Below are 26,207 nucleotides of genomic sequence, written 5' to 3' on the forward strand. Positions count from 1 at the left end.
TTCCCGAGCGCGGTCCCCCCGCGCGGTCTGGGTTGGGGTTTGCCCCTAGGGTGGAGAGTAGCGCGGACGCGTCCCTTTCTCAGGAGAGCGGCATTTTCTGAAAGTGCGGGCTCCCTGCAGGCCGGGCAAACGAGCTGCAAGGCGCTGGGTCCTCTAGCGGCAAACTCTCGCAGTTCATTCGTGAGCGCTCACCTACACCTAAGGGATCTGGTCGGGAGTCAATTCACGCTCAAATTTGAGTCCTAAATCGGGGGAAAGTCTCCGTAATGTAATCCAGGCTTTCCCAAGGCCCTCTTCGTAATGAGGCCGGGAGGCTCCGGCGCAGTCGCTCGAACTGCGGAACAGCTGATTTGTCTCCTCCGCGGCAGATGGTCTTTGAGCACAGATTTGCATTCATTGTCCTCAAATCTGTTTTCGCGCTGGTGTTCTAGATTTCAGCAGCGGATCTATGCACAGATCAGAATACAAAAGGAGAAGCAAGAAAATAACACCCAGCCAGGAGGATTTTTAATAGGCACCGCGAACTGCCCGGCGTAGTTAAAAAGCCGTCTAGGGTTTCAGCTGTTTGGCTGAGTTGCCGCCGCCTCCCGGCCACCAGCCCGCGGCCGGCACCACGGCGACCGCGCGCCGTGGGCAAAGTTTCCGCGACTCCCCAGCCGCCTCCCGCAGCTCCTCTGCGGGCTCCCGGGGGCTTCGGGAAGTAGGTTGGGGGAGCGGAGGGGGCCGCGGGACAGCGCCACAGCAGCTCCCGCGCTCAGCCTGCCAGGATCTGTCAGCAACCTCTCGTCTGCGCGGGTGCGACTCCCGCTCGCATCCGCCCGGGAGTATTTCCTTAGCCCCTCGTCCTTTTTCCCCGACACTCTATTTATTTGAATAGCACTTGAGCCTTGTTCGTCCCCACTCCACCCCCGCTTTCATTCATACATCCTCCTCTCTCAACAACTTGTAAACCGCGCACGAAATCTGAGTGTCACCCCGTAACTCCAGGCTTGGGAGAGCCGGTCAGGGAACTGGGTTGCTCTGGGGAACGTTTGCCCAAAACGTAATTACGTGTGGTCGCACTGCCCGCTTTTTCACAAACGTGCCCACAGATCCAAGCCCCGGGAATGAATGTGCCCCCCGGCAGGCTACAAAAATCTGCATCTGGGGGCAGGATCCACAGAGGCTTCCTGCTCCAGCAGCCAGACTGAGCCGGTGCGTCCCAGTCTAGCAGGGGGCCCCCAACCAGCGTCCTTGTCGTATTTGGGGACCCCATCTCAAGCAAGCACTCGGGGTTCGGGCAAGGACGCGGCGACCGCAGCTTTCTGTCCCCTTTCACCTCCCGGACTCCTGGCAACGCCGAGCGTGGCGCGCGCCGCCGGTGGACGTCGGCCCGGCCTGCCCAGCGCCGGCCAATCCCGAGCGCCCATGCAAATGAGGTTCCTTATCGGGCTGCGGCTCCGCCTCCCGCGGCCGGGGCCGTAGTAACCCATTCATGGGGCCCGCGCGCGGCTGCAGCCCGGCTCCGCGGCGCTCGCAGCCACCGCCTCCTCTCGACTCTGGGTCTTCCCCTTCCTTGTACAACTGATCCTGTTGGGGATTTTTTTTTTTTCTAAATTGGAGCGGTGGGGAGGTGCAGAGAGGAGGGTACCAGGAGGAAGGGGAGAGATTAGGCAGCCATCAATCTCCTCCCGTTTCTCCCAGAACAGGTGATGCTTCTAAATTGTGATCACTTTCTGGAGGTAGCCCTGCAGCTGGAAGGATGCGCGCGACCTAGCACCGAGGGCCTGAGGCGGAAGATCTGAATTTGCGGAGGATAAACCCAAACTTTATATCAGTCCGCACCTCACGCGTGAAGCAAAGGACGGGTTATCTTTTCTTTTCTTTTCTTTTTTTTTTTTCCAAAAGAGACTCAAACTTCGGCACTTCATCCCTTTTCTTGGATTGCTTTGGAGGAGACGGTTTGGTGACAGCGTTGGGAACAGTAAGGACAGTGCTGTAACTCTATTTTTAAAGCGACAGTAGATCAGACTCTTTAAATGTTTGGGATTCAAGATACTTTAGGAAGAGGACCAACTCTGAAAGAAAAGTCGCTGGGCGCCGAGATGGATTCGGTGAGGTCCTGGGTCCGGAATGTCGGCGTGGTGGACGCCAACGTCGCGGCGCAGAGGTAACGAGCCGGCCGCGCAGTTACTGTGCCCTCGCAGTCTCCCTGCGCGCCACCTCCCCTCGCGCTCTCGCCCCCCGTCTGTCGTCCTGGCCCGGCGCGCCGGGGCTCGCCCTGGGGGTAGGCAGGTCTCTGCAGTCAGGGGAACCCTTACCGTGCGGCCAACACTAGAGTTTCGGAACTGCCGGGTCGTTTGTGTTCCCCCCCATCCTCCAAAGACCACTCTTTGGGAGGAAATACAGTCAAGTAGCATCCGACGCCCCGCAGCTCACGCCTGGTCCTGCGAGGGGGCCCCGCCGGGTGCGGAGCGTGAGGACCCGAGCAGCAGGCAGGGGCGGCGGCCGCCCGCCGAAGGCCGGCTTCCAGCCACTCCCGGTTTCGCCGCGCCGCTGGCGAGCGCCTCTCCTCCCGCATCCTGCCGGGCGACTCCTGGCGGCCCGGAGCCCTGCGGCCAGATGGCGGCGGCTGTGAGAGGGGCGGGAGAGGCCTGGGCGGCCGCCTGGGGAGGCCAAGCGCCGGAGCTCTGGGAGGGGGGCAGGCCGGAGGGTCCCGGCGCGGAGATAAAGCCGTGGGCCGCACGCACCGAGGCGGGGGTGACGGGGGAGACGGGATTGACAATAAAAGACGGACGAGGAACAGTAGAAGGAACCGCAGCAGCAGCAGCAGCAGAAGAAGAAAGGCGAGGCGAGGAGCCGGGCCGCAGACGCAGGGATCCCCAGCCTCTAGTGTAACTAGTCCCTCAAGCTGACTTTGCTTCTAAGCGTCTGCGTGCTGAGACGGTGCCCGTCCTGCCCAGGGTGCCAGCCCGCGAGGACATCCTGACGCCCTCCCTCCTCGCCACCGCTGAGCTGGGATTTGTGGTCTCCACGTCCTGGTCTGCGAGGGACAGCTCCCTAATCCTCGAGGGCCGCGAAACTTCTTCCCACGACTCCCGGCTCCCTGTCAGCTCTCCAGGCTCGACACCACGCCGAGAAATTACTCCTTTCCCAGACAGGCCAGGTCTCCGGGCGTCCCGGGTAGAGCGAACCAGCCGCCCCCCTTGGGGCAGCGGAAGCAAAAGTCGCAGCGGTCCGGAGTCCCGGGCGGACAGCGCTCCCTTTCTCCTGGCCGAGCCCCGGACGCGCCCGCATCCCTCGTGCAGATGGCGCACCGGCGGCGGCTTTCCGCAGCCGGGGACTCGTTGGGCTGCAGGCGAAGGGAAATCAGGCAGCTCCGCAGAGCTGGCTCCGCGGCGCATTTCCTTAGCCGAGTTCCTTAAAGACATCTTTTCTACTTGCCTCCTTTTCCCAGATCAAATAATTGTTAAAGTTGGAACAGGCAGCCCGAGGGGAGGATTCCGGACACAATTTTACACCCTCCAAAAGAGTGAAAGTGCTTTAGCCCTTGGGGCACGAGGCCCAGAGACCCCAGCGCCGCCGGGCAGCCTCGGCCATCTGCGCGCTCGCCTGGGCCCCCAGTCTTCTGTTAAATGTGATCTGGCGGCCAGTTTGTCCGTGGCCGCGACAGGTCGACAGGGAGGTGTGTGCACACACGCAATGCGCTCGAGGGCGCCTCCCAGGTCCTCCAAGTTGGGTTTCGCGGTCAGCGGGTTTGGCCGCGATCGCCCGGATTTGCGCTTGAGCGGGGATCCCCCCAGTCCCAGGCGAGGACGCTATCTGCCTCTTAATAATATTTTGACTTCCTTAAGCAAGGCATTTCTGGGGACAAGGTTGCTAGTATCAAATCATCCGCGGTGGCCCGGGATCTACAGTACTGGGCTCAGGGACAACCCCCTGCAGCTGTGCGGGGTGCAGCTTTTCGGAAGAGCGAGGGAAGCCAGAGGCAAGGCCTCTCCCTGCAGGGCGGAGGCCTGGGCTCTGGACTTCCCGCTTCTAGGGGGTTCTCACCCAGCTCCTTTCTGAGATATCTTGGGGGTGTTGGGGGCGGTAGCCGTAGGACAGTAATTGTAATGAAGATGAAGGAAGGTCACTTCTTCAAAAGTAAAGAGGTGCTTATTCCCCTAACTTGGGGACTCAGCTCCGAATGTTGACCAGGTGGCTGCGCCACCTGAGGGAGAAGTGAGGGGGCGGCTGGACGGCACTAGACTTGGGCCGCCACCTCTGGGGACCGCTCCGGGCCTCGGCCACGGCCAGGACCCTTTCGTCTCCACTGAAGGCCGGACAGGGAGCTGCCTGGCGCTGGACCTCCTGGAGACAGGAACACTTGTCAATGGCAGAAGCAGGGGGCATGGTCCCTGCCCCCCTACCCTCACCCGTGACCACTGCACCTCCTCTAAGGAGTCTGTACTTATTAATCCGAAATGGGAAAAAAAAACCCGAGGGGTCCAGAACTCTGCACTTGGACCCTTGACCCTCTGTAGTGTGGCGTGCGCTGGTTGGTAACACCCTGTCTTTCTCTCCTTTCCTCGTCCGGTGTCCCGCGTATCTCTTCCTGCGCAGCGGAGTCGCCCTGTCCCGGGCGCACTTTGAGAAGCAGCCTCCCTCCAACTTGAGGAAATCCAACTTCTTTCACTTCGTCCTGGCGCTCTACGACAGGCAGGGGCAGCCGGTGGAGATTGAGCGCACCGCCTTCGTGGACTTTGTGGAGAATGACAAAGTAAGCGGGGTGCCCCTTCTCCTCACAGACTAGTAACTACCTCCTTGCAAAGCACCGAAGATTCCATCTGTCACTCGCGACATTTTCCCGCTGGCATCACCAGGGATGATAAATCGAGTTTTTTCATCTCTGGCCTCTAAATCAGGCAACTTCTTACCCCCTCCCGCCAGCATTCAGGCACCGCGCCCTGCGGGGGCGCTGGCGGCTAGGCGCACCCAGCCTCTGGGTCATCAGCAGATTGTGGTCGTAGACTGACCCCCAGCAAGTGCCCTTCCAAGTAGAGCACAGTTTGAAAGTGTACCCCAAGCCGTGGTTGACCCTCTCCGGGTTATTTTTGTTATTTGCACCTGCGAGCGCCTGCAGAGTGGGTGGTAGGCACTAGGTGGGAACCCAGCCTGGACCGGTCTTTCTTCCTACCCCGCTGCCCAAGGCAGCGCCTGTTCCCAACCCAGGCCCGGTTTTTGGAGGCTGGATTTGATCTAAAATAAAACAGATATGTAAGCAAAGGAGGCTTGCTTGCCCTCTTTGGGCCTCAGTCTTCCCCGGCTGGGCAATGTGAGCTTCAGAGCAGGCGTGTCCTGGGGTCCCTCTTGAATCCGGATCTGGGTCCCTGAGCTTTTGGCCCTGGAGGGTCCGGCCCTGGAGGGAGAGGGCCAAATGCTGCCCTTCCAAGCGACAGGTTCCTTCACCTTTCTGCCCCGAGGAGCCTTGGGGCTTCCCGAGGATGACCAGGCCAGAAGGTTGGGTGGGCCTGTTTAAGGGCATCGTTGGCACGGTCTCCTTTTGGCGCACTGGGGGTTGCACTTCCGAGGACACTTTTATGGGGGAGGGACAGAGGGTTGGAAAGGGTCAGGTGGCCGGGAGCCTTGGCCACTTTTGGAGACAAGCCAGCGGCAGAAGCTTCTGCCCTTTGACCTGGGGCTGGGCAGGGGGTTGTTCAGAGCTGCCAGCAAGGGATAGAAAGGCAGCGTGGGGACACGTTCTCTCCTTTGTCCCTCATTGTTGGGGGTTGGAAAGCAAGGGACTTACGTGCTGCTTGTCTTTTCAGGAACAAGGCAATGAGAAGACCAACAACGGCACCCACTATAAGTTACAGCTTCTCTACAGCAACGGTGAGCGCCCCGCACCGGTCGGCGGGCCGTGGTTGCCTGCTGGTGGAGGCGCCCGCCCGCTCTCTTTCAAGGAGGGCAGTTGGCCTTGTCGCCGTCGCTGACAGGCAGCCTCCAGGCTTGGGGAGAGCAGGGCTGTGGGAGGCCCAGTCAGGGCCAGGGGGCGGGTGGGTGGTCTTTGCCCCCAGGACGGCTCAGCTTGCTCGTGCCAGCCTGCAGTCCCAGCGGCTGCCTGCGCCCCAGCCCCAGCCTGGGGACGGGTTTGGGGGACACGGCCATGCTGCACTGCACTGACCTCGTGCCCACTCCTCTGCAGGCGTCCGCACGGAGCAGGACCTGTATGTCAGGCTCATCGACTCGGTCACCAAGCAGGTGAGCCCGGGATGGCACACTCAGCCCCTCTGCTCGTGGGGTTCCCCTATGTCCTTCCCCCCTCTAGCCTGTCCCTGCCAACCCCTTTCCTGGGTCAGACTTCTCTGCAAGTCCACTCACACCTTGTCCGCTCTGGCTGGGGAGACGCTGGCGGTGGGGGTAGGCAAGCAACGGGGTGAAGAGTGGAAGCAGTTTCGGGAGATGCAGTCTTCCAAGCATTCCCGTTTGTAGGAACTGTGTCCTCACTGGGGCAAACTTGTCCGGCATCCTTAGCTTGAGCTAACCAGGCCACAGCTCAGTTCTCTGCTGCCAGCGGGGGACTGCTAACAAGTGGTGGTCAGCGCGAGGAAAACCAGTTTTGTGCTTGCTCTAAAGTCCGCTTTCCTTTGTCCTTCCACTCCTGTCATCTCTTCCCTTCCTGCCCCCACCTCTTTCGCAGCCCATAGCTTACGAGGGACAAAATAAGAATCCAGAAATGTGCCGAGTGCTCCTGACGCACGAAGTGATGTGCAGGTAAGAGCCGCTTCTTCCTGTGGGCTTTGCTGGAAAGCGGGGCAGATGAGCTGCGCCTGCCGCGCCCCAGCATCCCCGGCGCTGACTTTCAGGAGTGGTGGTGCAGGAGGTCTCCTGGCGGACCCACTGGGCCGATTCACCAGAACACCTCCTTAGAGGCCAGATTCTCAGATCATATCCATGGGACTCGAAAAGGAAACCCGGAGCCATCGGGATCCCTCCCCCTGGTGTCTCGAGAGTTCCCTCCACTATGTGGACACTCTTCTGCTGCCCAGCAGTCGTGGCAGCGCGGGGGAGAGGCCGGGCAGTCCCCAGCAAATTTGGGATCTGGCTTTTCCTGGACCTGGTCTATGCCCGAAGCCTGCACTGCTGGGTCCTCACCTGTCTGCCGCTAGGGGTAGGCTTCAGGAGGGGCCACGCGGGGAGTCACTGAGTGAAAGCACGGAAAGGACTTGCATTCCAGGCGAGGGCCCCGTGGTTGAGCTGCCCATTTCCTGAGCGTCCTCCCTCACCAGCTGGGGCACCCGTCTGTGATGCCAAAGCATTTCCTTCCTCCAGGGATATCGCTTCTCCTGTGATTTTATGTGTCAGGGTTTTTCCTTAGGTCAGGAAGAACTACCTAGAGCAAATGGCAATCCCGCTCACCAGTGGATGGGAGGGCTGGGAGAGGGCGCCATCAGGGAAATCTGGGGTCTGGAGCTGCGGCTGGATTCTGAGTTGTGAGAAGTGCAGTATACTCGAATTCCTACACCTTTTCCTATCCCCTTTTCAGGGACCAATCCATTCCATTTTGAGCCCTTTCTTCTACCTCACTAGGAGAAAATAAAACATTTGAAGAAATTCATCCACATACTTATTCTTTCACCAAATATTTATTGAGTGCTTAATATGTGCCAGGTATTGATGATCCCACGGCAACGAGAACAGCTATAAACAGGAACCTAGGAAGAGATGGCTATTTTACTATAAAAATTTAAATGTTTATTCCATATACATTTTTCTTGCTCCACAATCTGATTGGAGAGAAAGCCTCAATTCTTCAGTGAATGTCTTCCAACTCCAGACTTGCTAGTTTTGGGTAATTGCAGGCCGTCTGACTTAATTTCAACTGAACGTTTTATGGGCAGCCCCACCTCCTTTCCAAAGCAGTCAGGAAGAAACCATAACAATCAGATATGTTTGTTTTGGTTTTGACCAAGTATTAGAAAAACAAAACTTTGCCCAATGCGAAGTTCAACTCTGCTAGTGGCCTCAGCTGAGGGGAATTGAGGCTTCCTTGCCTGGGTAGCTGGGTGAGGCATCGGGTGATGGGGTGAGCACATAGCTACTCCATTATCCCAAGGCCCCTTGATAGATTCGTTCAGAAAGAAAATACATTTCAAGATGAACCTGCATGTAATACCTAGATTTAATAGTCAGAATACTTCAATTTGGTTGGCTAATTGAAGGGCATTTTAAAATTCTTCTTTATACTTTTAAATGTCCTTGTTTGGAGAGGTTATCTTCTTAAAAGAAAAGAAAACAAAACCCCAAACTGGCCCATTGTCTGATTAATTATACCTATCCCTAAATAATACTTTCATGCCCCAGCCCTCTGTAGTTAAGGTTGGCATTTTTATTTTTAAGCTCAATCAAATCTCCTTATTTTATGCTGTTTAAGTAGCAGCATCAATTTTTAAAGCCTCTAGTTTAGTCTGCATTAGTAACACAATATAAAAATTTAATGTACTGTAACTTCCCTGAATTTGAGATCTGGGAAGATGCTCTGCTATTTTTTTCCCAAACTGGAATTTAAAACAAATATTAATTATGGGTAAATAAATGACCCACTGGATGGGTACCTTGTCTATTGTGTGTGTGTGTGTGTGTGTGTGTGTGCAAGCATGTATGTGTGTGTGTTTTGCTTGTTGAGCTGGAGTAATGGCAAATATTGGATGCATCTAAAAGGGAAGTTTCATTCCATCTGTCATTCAGAGCTGGTTGATTCTCCAGTAAGGAAAAAAAGTTCCTTCTCCCAGATTTTAAAGGCCAGTTATAACAGTCAGTGATTGGGGCATGAATCAGCTGCCCTGTTTCCCAGTGGTTATTGCACACACTTAGTTCCCCTATCATGGTGTCCTTGGGCATACCTGGGAATGTCCCTGAATGGTTTCATGTTCTGTGCTCTTTAGTTAAAAAAAAAAGCTCGTTATTAAAAAAAAAAGCTCATAAATTGGTGTTTAGTTCTGAGGGGGGAACAAAATAAATCTAAGAATAACTTTTCCTCCCTTCCCCAGTTGTCTCTGCTCCCCTCTTCCCGGGTTTAGTTCGTTTTGCCAATTATTAGCAAGGAGAAATCTAGTTGCAATGGCGCTGCCAGCCACCCCTGTGCCCTCAATGCTCAGAGGGTTAAAAGATATTATAATTTGAACAGAAGTCGTCTCAAGGCCTACAGCTGGCTAATAACAGAGTTGTATTGAGCGTGAGCAAACCCCACAGCTGTGACTTTTCGCCACAAGGCGCAGGCTAGACAGGGCCCTAATCAGATGGGCCAGCCGGGCAGTGGGGCCAGTGTCTTTATCGGCCAGATGGTGTGAATTTAGACACTTTTGTTATGCAATCGCAGGGAGGAGTTGGGGAGAAGAAAACAAAACAAAAGCCACCATGCTGTGCGCTTATTTGAGTTTGAAATTAGAGACAGATTTTTGAAAGTTGAGGGCTGAATTTTAAAAACGATTTCAGGGGGGAAAGGGCACACTCGCTTGTCTTGAGCAGGAGTTTGACTGACTGGACTTCGTGTGTCCATGGCTGGGACTGTTTTTCCTTTTCCAGCCTCTCCCCTTCTTTCTCCCTTTCTGAAAAATGCAGGTAAGAGTTAGGGTTGGGGTAGAATTTCTCATATTCCTTCAGGCCCCATCCCTAACTTGTTTTATTTTTTTTCTCTTTTCCTCTCTAAAGTCTCCCTGAGAAGATAGGATGAAAGAGGCCTGTAAGCTCATTAAGAGTACTTCAGTAAAAGGTTCTCTAAGTAAACGGTAGAATAAAATAAGCCAAAGTGAGCCAAACCGGGGAGCAGGAAGGGCTTTCATTGTCATTCATTAGGAAAAAAGAGCATTTCTGAGCTTCTCGGCGGGTGTTAGGTGCCCAGTCCACCTAGCCAAGTTCAGTTTCCTCTTCTCTTTGTATAATTTCACCCCCCTTCTTTTCCTACTTTATAGTTTTGAAAAACATTCATCAGGAACTTCAGACTTAGAGACTTGCTTGTTAGGAAATAGCCCGCCCCCCCTTCCCCCTCCCCCACCGCAAAAACCCTTTAGCTTCAGTAGCTGAACCTACATTGGTCACCCAGGCTTTGTCTACAAAGGGAGGGACACCTGAGTTTGTTATCTGAGTAATTCAGGGACCAGTTCCTTTGTGTCAACAATCCATGTACCTATTCCAGAACAGTTTGGAGAATGGGTGTTCATGAATGTGTTCCATGCTCCATTTCCCTTTGCTTATGATAATATTGTCGGGCATGAGGACAGCATGCCAAATAAAGAATAACTAGGACATCTTGATGAGACTTTTTCTTTAAAAAAAGCATTAGCTTTGGTTAACCCAGAGAAATCTTAGGGCTTAAATGGGGCAAATACTATCCACATTCCCGTTATTTTTTTACCTTTACGATTGCAGTCCCACAGTGAAGTGGGTACCTTCTGTATCTTTTCTCTGCTATTAACATGAGAGATTATACTTACATATGTTACTGTCGAAAAGTAGAAGACTGGGTCCTAATGTTTCTCTGCATTTTTCTTAGAATATCATTTCCTTTCCCCAGTTGATTCTACACACTGGCACCAGGCTTACATTTTTATCTGTTTTTCTTTTCCTTCAGAGAAAATCCCAGTGGAAAGCAGCTGAATTCAGCTGAGCAATTTTGCAAACAGACTTGGCCTCCTCCGAATCATTCCCACTCACACTGAACAGATTGGCACGTTCTGACAGTGTGTGCTCTTGTAATTAAATTGTGCCCAGCATCAAACACATACTTGGGGTTAGGTTGACGTGTTGGTGATGTCAAAGCAGAGTCTAGGTCTTTAGGTAACTAGCTGGTGTGGGGCTTTTGAAATTGTGTTGCTTAGAGGAAAGTTTTGCTGGGTTGCAAAGGTATTCTGCTACATAAGCAATAGAGAGGAGAGGAAGGAGACAGAACTGGGTGGGGACAGAAGTTGGGAAGAGAAGCAGGCAAGGGCTTTGGGAGGTAGGGGAGCAGCTGGCCAGCACTTTTATTGGTGTTAATCTTGGGATGGACTGAAATTTTAAAAGCTAAGACCTAATGTAATTTCAAAGGCAAAATATTATTTTAGAAAGTTCCAGTGGCAAGCTTCGGTATTTACGAAGGTTGAGAGAATCTTTCTTTTACTTCCTATAATTTGATTAGATTTCTTAAAACCTCATTGTGCTCATTTGTTAAAAGTTTTTCGGCATATCTCAAGGATATTTTTTTGAGGTTGGGAGAATTGTTTCCCGAATAATCCACACATCCCTGCAGGAGAGAGTTGGACTTAAAAGTTTTTAAATCTTTGTTTATGTGTTTTAATTTTGTGGAGGCTCAGAGAAGGCCAAGAACTGCAGAGGGCCAGAAACCACGTCTATGACGGGGCTGGTGATGGGCCTTTGGGTCCCTACTGCCACATGGCCTCCTTCTTTTCCTGTCTTTGTCGTCACTTTCAGAGTGTGCTCAGAAAGCCTCATAGCCTCGTGGTCTTCTTAAACCTAGGAGGCAGATAAGCTAGTCCAACACTTCAAGTTTATCTATAAGGAAAATAAATCCCAGAAAGGTTAAAGAGATTTGACTCCACTGACGTAGCTGGTTAGGGACCGAGTTGGGTTAGATGGCAGAGCCTTGATTCTCATGTTAGCAATCTTTCTGTTGCATTGCATCAATTTGAAACTACAGAGAAACCATCATGGGAGGGGCTGTGCTTGTATATACTTTGGCTATTGCTAACGTTTATGAGACATGTTCTCCAGCCAGTGTGGATGGTAATGCTTTTCTTATAGCGATGTCAAGACTACCTCCTTAACCCGCTACCACTGATGGTGGGCCATGTACTTGAATGAGCTGAGAGGTATTCAGAAGCCTGGGGTCCTGATAACAGCAGACGGGTGACTTGGGGAGGTGATTTTCCAGTGCTTCTGAGCTTCCTTTACCCTTTACATATTTTTCTAGGTCTTTCATATAGGCACCTTTGGAATGGAGAGTTTTGCTCTCTGCTCAGGTCCTAGGGAATCCTTCCTGTCTGGTGTAATTGGTTTAGGACCTCTTCCTCCTCACTTGCTCTCAGATAATGCCACAGGCTTTTCTTAAGCATCTAGCACTTTGCTAGGTGGAGGTTATGAGAGGCAGAGTTTTCAAGCTGGGGCTTACACATGGAGTCCCATTTCTGTTCTGGACTTGGTGAAAATGATTGGAGATAACATTTTACAATTCCCTGCCCCATTTTCTTCCTACTTTACAATGTACACATAGTTCTGGTCTTCCTCCTTTATCTTTAGGAAATGATGGAAATGAACAAATGAATAAATGTTTATAAAGTACACTGAGTTCTCTGGGGAAAGATATGAGGTAAATAAGGTTTATAATAACCTAGGCAGTAACTTGGGTTTATTTTATACATTTTCCTTCCCCCTTTTCTTCAAATATTTATTAAGATGCCAAGATCTAAAATATACAATCATAAAATCATTCAACAAGGAATTGGAAGTGACCCTATAGACCTTAAAATCCAACTGCCTGTGATTCAGATTAAAACTATGGCTCTTGGAAAGTTGTGAATTGCTGAGAAATACCGAGTTTACAAGTCATAAGAGTGAGAATTTGAATGAGTATCTTTGGGTTTCAAGTTCAGTATTGTTTTTAAACATGGCCATAAATTCTGCTTTTGAGCAGTTGATAAGTTAAGAGGCTACCTAGGACATACATTCATTTCTGTGAAGCCTCTTACATTGTATATTCATTGTATTTTCTTTATTTTAACACATTTCTTTTATTCTTTTGGCTCCTTCCCATTCTGCAGTCGATGTTGCGAAAAGAAAAGTTGTGGAAACCGAAATGAGACTCCTTCAGACCCTGTCATCATCGACAGGTAGGGGGAAGAAGTGATTTAAAAATAAATCATTTCTGGTTTCTCTTTATGACTCTCAGCTTGGAGTACTGATCACTTGGACTTTGCTGCAAGGTTGCTTTTGTGTTATTTTCAAGGCATGAAGCTAGTCCAGCATGTGGTTTCCTGTTCTGGTTGGCCTTTCTTGGAGTAAGGCAGAGCCTTCCTTTTTGAACATATGTCTCTTAATCTATGATGGAATTCTTTTCCAGGTGCACTGACTTCAGCCTAATAAGGAGCAGGTGGATGGTAAAGGTGATAAAGGATGCCATCTCTCCTGGCTGGCAGGGTAGGGTCTCAGTTTCCTAGGAGGCACTGTACCCCAAGTTAAGCGGCAACCTCTTTAACATTCTCTGTGATGGCTGTTGGGCTTGAAGAATACCAATTTGGATTATGGTGTAGGGGATTATGGGGAGCTCTCTTGTTGTACCGGGGGAGATTCCACCAGAGAAGATTGTATTCTGGGTTCTATGTTATATTCAGAGTGGGAAAGATTCTTTGGGACAAGATGCTAATTCACTGAAATGTGATTTAGGCCTCCTCAGCTGTCTGTTTTTGTGATTGGAAACAGAACTTACAAATCGACGAAGAAATACCAAATTAACTTCCAGCAATCATGTAATTTTTAAGAAATCCCATATTCCCACCCCTAATTTTTTCTCTTTCGTTAAAAAACGGAATAATTCCCCATTGCTTCTTTCTTTGGGTTTTCATGTTTCTAGCCAGGTCCTGAAATGGATTGGAGAGACCACAGTCTCCTAAGTTGTTATTCCAATATCCCGGTGAATTCTCAGTTGGGAGAATGGAACTTCTGGCATTCTTCCCAGAAAGGCAGCTTGGTTTCTCCGTGAAAAGTAGAGCCTAGCCTAGGAAAGAGGAGGCTGGAACTCTGATCCTGTCCCAGCTTCTGACCTCGGACAAAGCTCTCAGCATCTTCGTCCCTCCACGGTACAATGGAAGGGGTAGTTGGAGGGTTTCAGGAGGCTCTGGAAATACCCACGGCAGTTTTACAGTGTTTCCTGAGATGCTCGGAAGAGGAAGGTCACCAGATATGATGTTTGCTGGCTGTGTGTGGTGCTTTTGCCATCCTGGGGGGCTCAGCTGAGACCAATTTTAGGGAGTTTGTTGGAATTTGTTTTTTTCTGTAAGTGCATAGAACTGAAAATGAGAGAGTGCTTAAGACCTTTTTGGGGTCTACAGTCTTCCTCATTTGCTAGGTGCAAAGCCAGAGCCCAGAGTGGCGATGTGACTTGTCCACAGTTGCACAGCTGCTTGGGGGCAGAGCTGGCAGGAGAGCATAGTTGTCTCTACTTCCAGGCCTGTGCTTGTCTCGCTGCCACAACCTTCTGTGTCCCTACTCGTGGGAGTTAGAGGTGCTGATTGCACGTGACATCATTTCCCAACTCCCCAGTGTGCCCTTGGGATCCTCTGGGGAAATGTGAAGCCTCTGAGAGCAGCCCGGATGCAGAGCCAGTCCTTCCCGACATGTGCACTGGACCCACTGACCTTCATCTAGTCTTCTTCACTAACTCTCACTCCCCTTCCAACAAGGTGCTCTAGGTTCATGATTGATATGTCTTTTCTTGTAATAAACACCCCATAAACTAGCTTTAGAAATGTTTGCAAACCCATAAATGCTAACCTGCACCTTCCATTTCATAAGCACACATCCTAATGACTACACTTAGCAGTCTTACTAAGAAACTGCATATAACCTGCACCCATGATAAAGCTGACTATGCTGATGTTTTTTTCCTGTGTAATATGTGTTACATGTACAAGAGAAAGTAGTCTTTTTGCATCTATTGAGAAAGAAGATTTTCATATTTGATGCCTTCTTGTTTGTGCTAGAATGCCTTAAATTCTTCTCAGAAGATGGAAATTGTACCTTGGCTGAAGAATATCGAGCTTTATGTGACTGTGGCATTTATTTTTACTATACTATGCACAGTAAAACAGCCCAGTGATGTCTCTCCATCACTTGAAATGTGTTACTTCCGAAAAGTTGCACGTCTACACATGGAGACATACATACCAAAGGGTACCGTAAATTGGCCAGTATCAGATTTTTAGAGAACCCATTTTATTATAAACAGATGCTGTTTGGCACACTCATTTGTAGGGCTTTTGTTTGAAGATAGAATTCCCTCTCTGGTAGCTTGTCTTATTGCTCCTGAATGTCTTTTGGGCTCATCTTAGGCTTCTTCCCTTCATTTGTGGAAGTAAAAGAGGACGAAGTCAGGTTTCCATTTGTTGGAGGTGGGACGGGTGGTTTGTGTCGTCCAGGGGTTTGGTGGAGCTGTGCGTCTGGTCCCCGGGTTCAACATCTGCCAAGCTGAAGGCATCAAGATCCCCCACGAGTACCAAATGGGTGCAAAGTAGTCTATTTTGGATTTCCTTTGAGTAAATATAGAACTCTCTTCTTTGCCCTTGTTCCTGTAATGCCAACTAATTATCTCCTCCCCCTTCTCGCTCAATCTAACCAGATGCAGTTAATTTACACTGTCTCTCTTGGAGTTTTCTCACACAACATGCATGCTCTCCTCTGGCTCCAGGAAGCCTGGTTATTCCCTTGGAATTATATGTGTTTAGGGGAGAGTAAGGGAAGGCCCATGGGTGGTTCCCAAACTTTTCACTACAAAGGACCCCTTTCACATTTGTTCTTTGGTGGTTGAACCCAGAGTTTTGTAAGATTTTGCCTGCCAAACTGCAATTGACAAGTAATATTTAGCCATAACTCCATTTTTTAAAAATCAAAGACATTCAGTAGGATGGGAAGGAAAAATCTCATACCAGAAATGCCCTTGATCTCATCAATGGCCAATCAGAGTTTTTGATGGAGGTGAGACAACCTATTTTACCACCCTGCCTTGATAGACTTCCACCTCAAACACAAAGCAACTTGCCTTTACACTAAGCCCATGTGACCACATCCTAGGCAGATATTCAGTTTCCAACAGGCTGCTTGAAATGCAAAAAATAGCTTTTACTACCTTGTGGCCCCTTAACTGAAAATCATTGCATTTTATAATAGGACATCCCTATCAGAGACTTAGTTCTCCATTTCTGAAGGCTGAGCCTTGGACTGAGATTTCTTTTTTTTTTTTCCTGCTAAATTACTCCCTGCCTTGATCTCTTCAGAAACATGAATTATTCTCAGTTGTCTTTTCAAATGCTTTTGTGAATCCTGGGGCAGCCACACCCCTCTCCGAAAAGCCAGGCCAACACACAGCCCGGCAGGACTTGCTGCTGAATCTGGGGCTTCCAGCAGGGCCTGCCTTCTGTGTACAAATGCATATGTGTGTAGAGTGGCAGTGGGGCTTATTAATTTTTAGTATAAAAATCCAAAATTCCTAACTGGAAAGAATCCAACAAAACAGAACAGACCAAAGCAAAAACAGCAATGAAAACATAATCTTTCCTGCAGTCTTCAGCCTGAATCTTTTCTATAAAGACCTGTGTGTGGCAAATAAAAATAAAAAGGCCCAAACCGATTTACATTTTGTGGTTTCAGAGGGAAGCTCGAATTCAACCATCTTTTTCATGAGCTGTGCTGTTTTCAGAATCTCTTCTCTAGCTGGAAGCTTCTTCTGAATATCCATTGAGTCTCTGGGGCTGGGGAGAGTAATCTGGTGGTCCACGGAAAGAGGATTTTAGGGGTAGTCTTGCTGATGTGGGAGAAGAACTATTCTTGTTCTTCTAGCCCCATAAAAAGTCAGATGGGTGGAGAGGCAAGAAGTCCTTCTGAATATTTGTAGACTGCGCATGGCCACATACATACTGGTAGGATGTTTTCTATTAAAAGGGCAGGTCCAACCTGTTTCTTTATGCTAGGTATCCTGATCTTTTGTTTTGGGACACTCATTTCCCATAGTCCTGATTTCTGTTCCCAGAAGGACCATTTTAAGTATTGTTGTGTTTTCGCTTATTTTCTTTTTCAAGAAGCCAAACAAACAACACAAAGACCCTTATTCAAAAGGTTTACTCAGAATTATCTGGTGTAGAATTTTCCACCACAAGATTCGCAATATTATCTTCTTTTTTGAAAAACAAATTTTTCCTTGTGGTAAAAATTCACTCAACATATAATTGACCATCTTCACTACTGTTCAGTGCACAGTTCACTGGTATTAAGTACATGGTTGTGTAAGTATCCCCACCATCCCTGTCCTGAACTCTTTTCATCAGAAAAATTGAAACTCTACTTATTAAACAATAACTATCCATTCCCCCTTTCTTCCAGCTCCTGGCAACCCCCGTTCTACTTTCTGTCTTTGAGTTTAACTACTCGAGGTAGCTCATGTAAGCAGAATCACACTGCAATTGTCCTTTTGTGACTGGCTTATTTCACTTAGCATAATATCCTCAAGGTTCTTCCATGTTGTAGCAGTGTCAGAATTATCTTCCTTTTTAAGGCTGAATAATAATCCATTGTATGATCGACCTCATTTGTTTAACCATTCATTTATCAATGGAGACACCTCTTGACTTTTACAAATAATGCTGCTGTGAACATGGGTGTACAAGTACCTCGTTGAGTCTCTGCTTTCAATTCTTTTGGGTACTCATCCAGCAGGGGAATTCCTGGGTCACACGGTAGTTGGAGGAAAAGCCGTATCATTTCCGTAGAGAGTGGCTATATCCTTTTGCATTCCCACCATCAGTGCCCAAATGTTCCAATTTCTCCACATCCCCACATTACTAGGTTTTTTTTTTTGATAGCTGCCACCCTAGTGGGCATACACTTTTTAAAGTGGAGTTGCCCGTGCTGCCGTGTTGGTAGGCATCTTCACCTGCTGCTTTCCCCTCCGGTCCCAGCTTCCTGTTAGTCCTTCATCTGCCAGTTAGCACATCCTTTTTCTGCCTCTCTGCCTTGCCGACTACCTCGTTCCATTGGAGCACATGTTTGCATTCTCTTCCCTCTGGCCCATACTTGTCGTCCTCTCTCCAGTGCATCACTTAACACCAGGAAGTGTTGGAACTTTCAGCGAATAACTGTGGGGAGTGAAGCCTTACCGACCTTCCATGAATGCTAGAGAGTATTGCATTCATCCTGAAACACTGGAGTGTTTTTGGTTGTTAGTTTATCACATGAACTCTGTATTAATCTATTCTCGATTTGTGGTTAGATTCTGCTCTTAACCCCACTGTTCCCCTTGGCATAGAAGCAGTGCTTGGATAGTAGTTGGAATTGAGCTCTCAGTGAGATTTATGTCCACAAAGCCTGGCAAATTTCTGCTGTCGTAGGCTGCTCAGGCGATTTTCAGTCTGTGAGCACTTCCCCCTTTTCTCTGGAAATGGGCAAGCCAGCCATATCAGTAGCGATACCTCCTGGTTGAAGAGTTCTGTCTCTGAGAAGGATGGATAAGAGCAATACTCAACTGTTTATCTAACATTTAATTGGCACTTATTATGTGTTGGGCATTGTGCTAAGCCATTCATGTTAATTAAATAATCTTAATTAATCTTCAATGGTTGAGGAAAATCTCAATTTTATGGAGGGAACGTTGAGTCTTAAGGAGTTACATAACCCAGTCCAGGTCACATAGCGAGTTTTAGTGGCGAAATTGGAGTATAGTCAATGGGTGAAAGTTCCAGAGAAAAAAATTTGGTGCAATAGAAGGAAAAATTTTCCAGAACTCCTGCACTTCTGAACTATCCACAGCTCCTGAAGAACTGGAAGGCCTAGTGAGCAGAGCTGGGAAGACTCCTGATGGGAACACTAGAGGGAAGATCTGTCCTCTGGGAAGTTGAGGGCATTGTTGGCCTCTGAAGTGTCATTAAACGCTGAGGTTGTACTAGTCACATTCATCTGTGTGACAGGTCTGATTGGCTATCTGTCCAGACCTTGGTGACTGAGAAGCAGTTGGGTATAGAAGAAATGACCCTGAACCAGGACCAGGCTGCCTGTTTCTGGCCCCAGATCATTCACGACCTACCTGTCTGATGTTATGGAGGTCTTGTGCCACCTTTCTGAGCCTTAGTCTCCCCAGTCTGTAAAGTGAAGTACATTGGATTAATGGTGACCTTTACATCCCTGAATATAGCCGAGGGCCTAGGTTTGGGTGCCAGGCATGCTAATTCATCATCCTTGCTCATCAATAATTTATGGCCTCTATTAATATGTGCCTTCTCTGCCCAGACTCCCCATCTCCAGTGTAGGGAAGCCCAGTACTATGAACAGTCTACAAAAACCTGGCCCCAGGCTATTTTTTTTCTTAGTGAAAATTCCATTTCCTCAGGGAGGGTTTAGATTTTCTCACTAAAAAACAAAGATTACCTACCCAAAGTGAATGCATTGTCCTTTCATGTTCTCCTTCCTTTGTTTTCTGGTAAAAACTTTGCTGGTTTCTTAGACATTTCAGGGAGATGCAGGTAGGAAAAGGGGCTCTTCTAGTTGCTGATGCAGACAAAATATCCCTTAGGGTGGAAACCGTCACTGGATGACAGCCCAAGCCAAGTGTTAAGCAAGAAACACTATTTATTTTGAGAAAATTCCTCTCCTCCTCCTGATGGAAGAGGTGGTGCTGGAAAGTTATGGTGTTCCTTTCTGCAGGGGGGTTCATTTTTAAGAATTATGCTTATACTGCATGACTGACTGGTCTTCCTAGATTTGCAGAACTTTAGGATTTGATACAAGCTAACTCAGTCCTTTGGCCATTGGCTCACTCCTTCATTCATTCATTTAGAACTTTTTTCTGTTGTTCAGAATATTAAGCAAATATTTGTAAGCTCCTGTCACTAAGAGACCATCTGGAAATACAACAAGCATCGTCCCTACAGCTTAAATAATCACACACAGAAATGTATACTGACAAACTGAAAAGTTTTCTGAAGATAGGTGAGTGGATGGTAGATAGGTTCCAACTTTCTAGTCCCATTTCTTTCTCCACAAATCAAAATGGAATCAAAATGTTTTTTCTATCAGGCAGAGCTCAAACATGTCCTCCTCTTTCCCTTTGCACATACGAAGTCTCCCTGGAATCCCCACCCCAAATTCTCTGCTAGTAAAGATCCTACTCCTCTTTCAAGAGCTAGTGCAGTTTCTACGGCTTCAAATATATCAATTCTTATAGCCGAAGTCTTTTCCCTTGACACTTGTGACATATGCTTGCTCTTGTCAGGATGTACGGATATTGTTATCTTTAAACCTATTTGGGCTTGCCTTATATTTCCAATTATATTGTAATTCTAGAATGTCAGACACCATATGTCACTTAAATTTTGACCCTAATATGTTTTAGCTATGTGATGATGTTAATAATATACCTTGCCTATTAAGTTGTTGTATTAGACACATTAGTGTATGTAAGGTGCCCACATAGGGCATGATAGAATAGATGCTTTAAAAAAGTCATTGCATGTATCACCCTGTACCTCCCATAGTGTCTATCGTGTGGCTTGGTTGCGCAGTAAATACTAGTTGACAGATTAAATCTCTGACTGCCAAGCATGAAAGAGTTTGGTTGACTGAGTCCTTTGCCAATTCATACAGAACCTTTCCTGTAAGTACTTGCATTTGACAACTGCTTAGCAATCTTAACCTCCAAGTGGCAGACAGGTACAAAAGATGCCAAGAATAGACATCAATGGTTGCAAGTCAGAAAGAATCATTCAGTAAATATTTATCAAGGGCCTGCTGTGTCATGGACTTTACAAGGTGCTGTTAGGGATAATAAAACTGAATAGACACAAAGCTTTTCCATCAGGAACTTACAGTTCAGATGGAAAAAAAAAGATGTGCAGGAATAACTATGATGCAATGTGCAGTGTAAACAGTGTCACCGAAGAGGTACAGATCAAACTGGAAGATCTGAAGTGGGGAGGTGATTTTTAGCTAGGTAGAGGTGCGTGGGGTGACAACTGTAACCTGGATGTACACAGCTCAGGTCAAAGGGCATTCTAGGTGGAGGAAAGTGTGTAGGAGAAGGCATGTGCAAAGGAAAAATTTCCCAAATCTGCTCATCATTTTAGAGTGCATGGACAGGTGTGCAGGGGGAGCAGTAGGAGAAGTTGGAAAAATTATTTGCTTCCAGATTTTCATAGACTTTATGTGCCTTTATATGCTGTATAAAAGCATTTTGACATTATTTTGTTGGTGATGAAAGCCATCAGAGGGTTTTGAGCAGTGCAATTTAATGGTCAGGTGGCTATTTTGAAGAGATAACTATAAGCATGAATTTGAGAATGGATATTGAAAGTAGGGGGACCTATTAGAAAGTTGTTACAGTAGCTCATGAATGCTTTTGTTTTGTGGCTCTTCTGAGGACTTCCAGTTTACCTGCCAAAACTTGGGCATATTTCTAGAACCCTAAATGAGCAGGAATTGGAAAGATGGGCACAGGCTTCAGATTTTATGACTCCCTGTAACAATTTACCAGTTTCTAATTTTCTTTCAATTTCTGCACATGCCCTCTGCCACCACCAGTCACTGGAGGTGAAAGGCCCATTTTCTCACCTCTCTACACCCTACTTTCCCTCCCCCACCACTCCAAAGCTTTTGCTGATGTTCCCACTTGTCCCCTTGAGTATGCATTCTTTGTTCACTGGAAAGCTCACATCCTTTGCAAAGAACTGCTGTTGTACCATCTGGCAATCTGTGAATTTTTTAGTAGCCTGGATGTTTGTGAGAAAGCAGAAACTCAGAGGCCAGAATCCAAAACCATTTACAAGTAATTCTTTAGAAAAGATGAAAAGACCAAAACCAGTTCACTTTACTAGCATCCTCTCCTTCAAAGTGCTTGCCTAGGTCCCCTGGATCAATTTCCAGTAAAAATCAGAGGACCAACTGGATATACACGTTTATCCAGAAAAGATAATGGTCTACTTTCACTTCCAGTTTCTTCCTTATAAAACGATGTGATGAGATTTAATAGCAGATTTGCCAGGAAGTGGATGAGTCAAGAGTAGAAGAATAGCACTCTGAAGTTGTGATATGCTGGAAATAAGACATAGATATCTGTTTCCAGGAAAGGTATCTCTTTCCAGAGTTGTCTAGCGGGCTTTTGCAGAACAAAGGACCTGGAGCTTTGGAAAAATTGATAGGACTACAAGATCACCCAGAGAGAACCTTCTGGAACTTCCAGTTATTTCCCTTCTTTTTCTATTTGAGCAAATGGGGCTGGATAAGTTCTTCTGGGCCTATTTATGCCCAGCCAAGAGGCTAACAGGCCAAGGGAAATAGGACATATTCCAAGAAGATGAGAAGGAAGTTATCCACAGATGATTTACAGATTTAAGGTTCCACCCACTTGGACATGACTAGATTGTTTGTTGATTCAAATCCTGTAAGAATTGTTCTTTGTCATTCTGTTCTTCACATTGGCCTAGTGTTGCAATCAGATGGGGCATTTAATCAGAAAGGAAAGTGGTTGAGTGACAAGGGACTCAAAGCTTGTCAGGCAGTCTAGATCCAAGGCTACAAAGAGTTACCATTTCATCAGTCTGGACCAGATAATTAAATAAGTGATTGTCCTCCAGGAAGGTTTTATTCTAAACTCAAACTCTCCCAGCCCCTTCCTTCAAGACCACCAAGGAATTGGAGCTGGTGAGAAATGCTGCAGCTGCTCCCACATAACAGGAGCTTTTGAGAATAAGGGAGAAATTCTTAAACTGCGGATATGATGGCAGGAATAGAGGAATTTGCAAAGATGGGACTACTAGATTCAGGCCAGCACTTTGGGGCTAACAGCTGAATTTTTTAAGGCTCGTAGGATGCCAGGACTTTTAAAAAAGGGAACTCATAAAATGGTGGTGTGTTTCAGGGTCATCGTTCCTCATAGCCCCTCTGGTGGAGCTCAAAGGTGGGTCTCTGTGGAGACATAGGATGAACCCTTTTGTCTGTTTTGGGTCCAGATTTACACAGTTGCCATGGACATTTTCCTGATTAATTTAAAGCTACACACAGGACTCATTTTAGCTACGTGCTGGGGCTGTCACCCCATGTTCCAGGTGAGAAAACCCAGTTGAAGAGCAAATCCTTCAGAAGCTGTGTTGCAGGCAGGTCAAAGACTCAGCTGGGATTACAGACAAGCTCTCTAGCTCACAAGACACAACTGCGATGGTCTGTGCAAGGGGAGGGACTGGAGAACAATGCCTTTGCACCCAACACGTTGTTGCTGAGATGCAAAGCTTCTCTGGGGGCTGAAGCTTTGGGGATTCATCACCTTCCAAGCACCATGCCATAGGTCAGCCTGAAGACATCATACTCCATCCACTGTCATCAGTAATTTTGTATGTAGCTAGTTTCTGCACAGATCTTTTCCTTCCTTTAGAAGAAGTAAGGTTGTATACAGGACACAGATTTATGACACTGCAAGTTGAGTACTTGGGGTGGCTGTTATTCCTGTAGTGTGATAATGACTGTAGTAAAGTCTGGCTGCAGATCTGGGTCTGACCCTTCCTCTGCCGTTCATGCATTCACCCATTCGCGCATTTCCTCCCTTTCATTGAATCTGGGGTTGGCAGAGCTGGCAAATAAAAATACAGGATGCCCAGTTAAATGTACATATCAGATAAACATGAATTTTTTTTTTCTTTTTTTCTTTTACTGTTTGTCCCAGTTGAGTTTGAATTTCAGATAACAAATACGTTTCCAGGGTAAGCATTACCCACATAATATTTGGGATATACTTACACTGAAAAATTATTCATTGCTTGCAATTCAAAATTAACTGGGCATCCTGAATTTTTTCTGGCAGCCCTGCCTGAGATGGCGGGTGAAGGAGCTCTGTACCATGGCTGGTCCCAGAGCGGATCCGCAGGCACTGGGTTCCTTCCTTCTCGTGTGCTTTTCTACCTTCATGTGGGCTCATCCTCCTCTTCCTGTTTATGTGGAAGCTGATTCACACTTAGGAGGTTCAAGGAGGAGGCTGACAGGCGAGCAGAAGGCATTTTTGGGAACCATCAGCCTTTCCCCTTCTTGCCGGTTCTCCACCCTGACCCCCTCCTCGGCGTTCTCTCTTCTCTCCTTTTGTCACCTTTGGATGCCTTGGTCTCAGGCTCTGTCTAGACCCTGTTTTATGGACTTGTCGCCTCCCCGGCATTGCTGTCGCTTAGTGCCCACTGTCCATCTCCCCGTTCACTTTCGTCCTGCTCCCCTGAGAGCCTTTGTTTAGCGCTCCCTAAGCCTCCTTCTTCAGCGCTTCAAACATGTGGGATTGTTTAGGCTCGAGTGATAAATTGCACGGAGTTAAAGGTAAAGGGGAAGCTCCTCTCTCCGCGCTTGGTCTTGGCTGACGTTTGAACAAGAGCCAGACTTGCCTTCGATTTAATGCTAACAGTCCACTTGATGCTTGCCTGAATAAATGTGGAGTGGCTAATGCATTTTATTATCCAGATGTTGAGTCGCAAGATGAAGGATAACCACCATTTAGGCATGTATCTGGGTAATTTAGTGAACTTACAAAAAAAAAATCTGACTTTGAAAATTTGGTATCATGTTGAGTCAACATATGTAGAAAAAGGGATGGCAGGTTTTAAATTCCCCTTCTGCTCCCCTCGCTTCCCTTACCCCCTGCTCTTGTGCCCATCTCCCTCTTTTTCTCCTTTGTTCACCTTTTTACTTCTTGCCTTTGGTTTTAAGGTCTCCCTAGCTTTCCTGGCTCCCGCCTTGCGTCTCTGGCGGGGTGTGTGATCTGGATCCCCACGCAGGCAGTCAGAACGTTTCCGTGAGCCACTTGTACCCTGATGCCTTTCTCCTCACCCGCCCTCTCTTCTTTGCTTTCCCTGATGAAGAATGAGACGCTGGTTTCACTGTAGGTGTTCCGTTTATAACTCCGGCTCGGCGGTTTTCACTTCAAGTGGAGTCCATTGAGCTTGTAAATTGTATTGGATCAGTGAGCCCATAATGAGACCTCCAAACCCAAACAGTGGAAGTCTGCTGGGATTTTATTGTTCATAAAGCTTTTTCCCTGGGGAGGGATAGAGTCATTAGGTGTGCACTGTGTTTAATATTTGGTCATGACAGGAAGCAATAATTTTCTATTTTTATGGTGGCTTCTGAGTTTGTAAAGCAATTGTCTGATTCCCATCACTGAGAGTGGAAGCAAATTGGCCAGACAGTGAGGGAAGCCTGTGTGTGGTTTTGGTTTTGGGGCACGCTTGTCTGGCATCTTTCCCCACTGTGTGCCGGCCCTCTGCGACCCCTGATGGCTGGCACAGCTTGTGTGTGCCTTCCTGCCCAGCAGAAGTGGGGCTGCAGGCTCTTCTTTGAGAGGCACTCCCCTCCTTAGATGAGAGACGTGGTTAAAATTTTTCAAAATTGGTACCACCCTGAAAATGGCTGCCTCCTCTTTTCTTAACCTGTGATCAGGCAGGTGATTTTGAGTGTGATGTCCAGCTGAACCCGGTACTAACAGGTCTCCTCGTTTCATGGGGACAGGCACACTTTGGCTTAGAAACTTCAGAAACAGAGCCCAGTAAACCTAAGTCCCTGCAGGACAGGGCAGAAGAGCAATTTGGTGAGTTTGCACAATCTCTATCACTTGATTCAGGCCCCCCCTTGATACCAGAACACTAGGTGGGAATTTCCAGGGGGGCTCAGTTGCCCCCATCCACATGTATAAAGGGACAAACTAGTAGATTATCCCATAGGTCATGGAGCCAATGGTTCATTGACTGCTAACCTGACTAGCAGGATTTGTAGTTCCACGGAACTGGGATCCTGTGTCGTCGTTCTGAGGACAAGGAGGGTTGAGCAGAGAGGCTGGTTGTTTTGAGACCCATCTGTCTGCAGAGTATCTTGGTTCTCTTCTGCAATTTTTTTTTTTCCTAGTAGGAAACTAAAAATGAGGCTCCAGTGACGGGCTTCTTTGGGATGTCACAGCCTACCATTTTTCTGAGTTTTATAGAGCTTAGCAGGAACCAGCAGGGCAAAATTGTGTCAGAAAAAATGGACATGCTGGACCTGACCTGCAAAGCTGTGGAACTAGCCCTCAGCTGTTAATCAGATGTGATAACCTTGAGAAAAACTTCCTGACTGCTCCCTGCCATCTGCAGCCTAAACTTTTGGCACCTGAGAGAGTTTCAGGGCGGGCTGGGAAACTCTTGCCTGAAGGCAGAGAGCAAGACCCAGGGAGTAAATGAAAGGCTCTCCTGTCCAAAGGAAAATCATGCCCACCTATCCCCAGAAATGTTATGCCCGCAAGGGAGGGGATTCCTCCATACCTTCCCAGGGTTTGAGAATTCATCCTCCTACTCTTTTTATTTATTTTTTAAACCATGGATTCCATTGATGGTCCAGGAAATCTATGGATTTATAATAATGTTGGGGTTTGTGTGCATTTAAGATGGAAGGAAAACAAATTAGTGAGAATGTTTGATAGAATGCTCTGGGTCATGATG

General features: G+C 47.8%; 1 protein-coding gene across 2 annotated transcripts in view; it reads left to right on the forward strand.

Annotated features, from left to right (window-relative positions):
• Positions 1–1,406: 1,406 nt before the first annotated feature.
• The window catches only part of EBF2 (EBF transcription factor 2), a 179,902-nt gene continuing 155,101 nt past the window's right edge, over positions 1,407–26,207 (forward strand). The window contains exons 1-6 of one of the 2 annotated variants that reach the window (XM_057486386.1): positions 1,407–2,149; positions 4,585–4,741; positions 5,790–5,853; positions 6,167–6,222; positions 6,662–6,735; positions 12,777–12,845. In XM_057486386.1, the coding sequence (XP_057342369.1) occupies positions 2,019–2,149; positions 4,585–4,741; positions 5,790–5,853; positions 6,167–6,222; positions 6,662–6,735; positions 12,777–12,845 (551 nt within the window). In that variant the 5' untranslated portion in view covers positions 1,407–2,018. The remainder of the gene's footprint in view (positions 2,150–4,584; positions 4,742–5,789; positions 5,854–6,166; positions 6,223–6,661; positions 6,736–12,776; positions 12,846–26,207) is intronic. The other variant, XM_036889114.2, reaches the window with a different exon arrangement.

This window comes from Manis pentadactyla, chromosome 1 (genome assembly GCF_030020395.1).
Source record: "Manis pentadactyla isolate mManPen7 chromosome 1, mManPen7.hap1, whole genome shotgun sequence".
NCBI classification, from domain to species: domain Eukaryota; kingdom Metazoa; phylum Chordata; class Mammalia; order Pholidota; family Manidae; genus Manis; species Manis pentadactyla.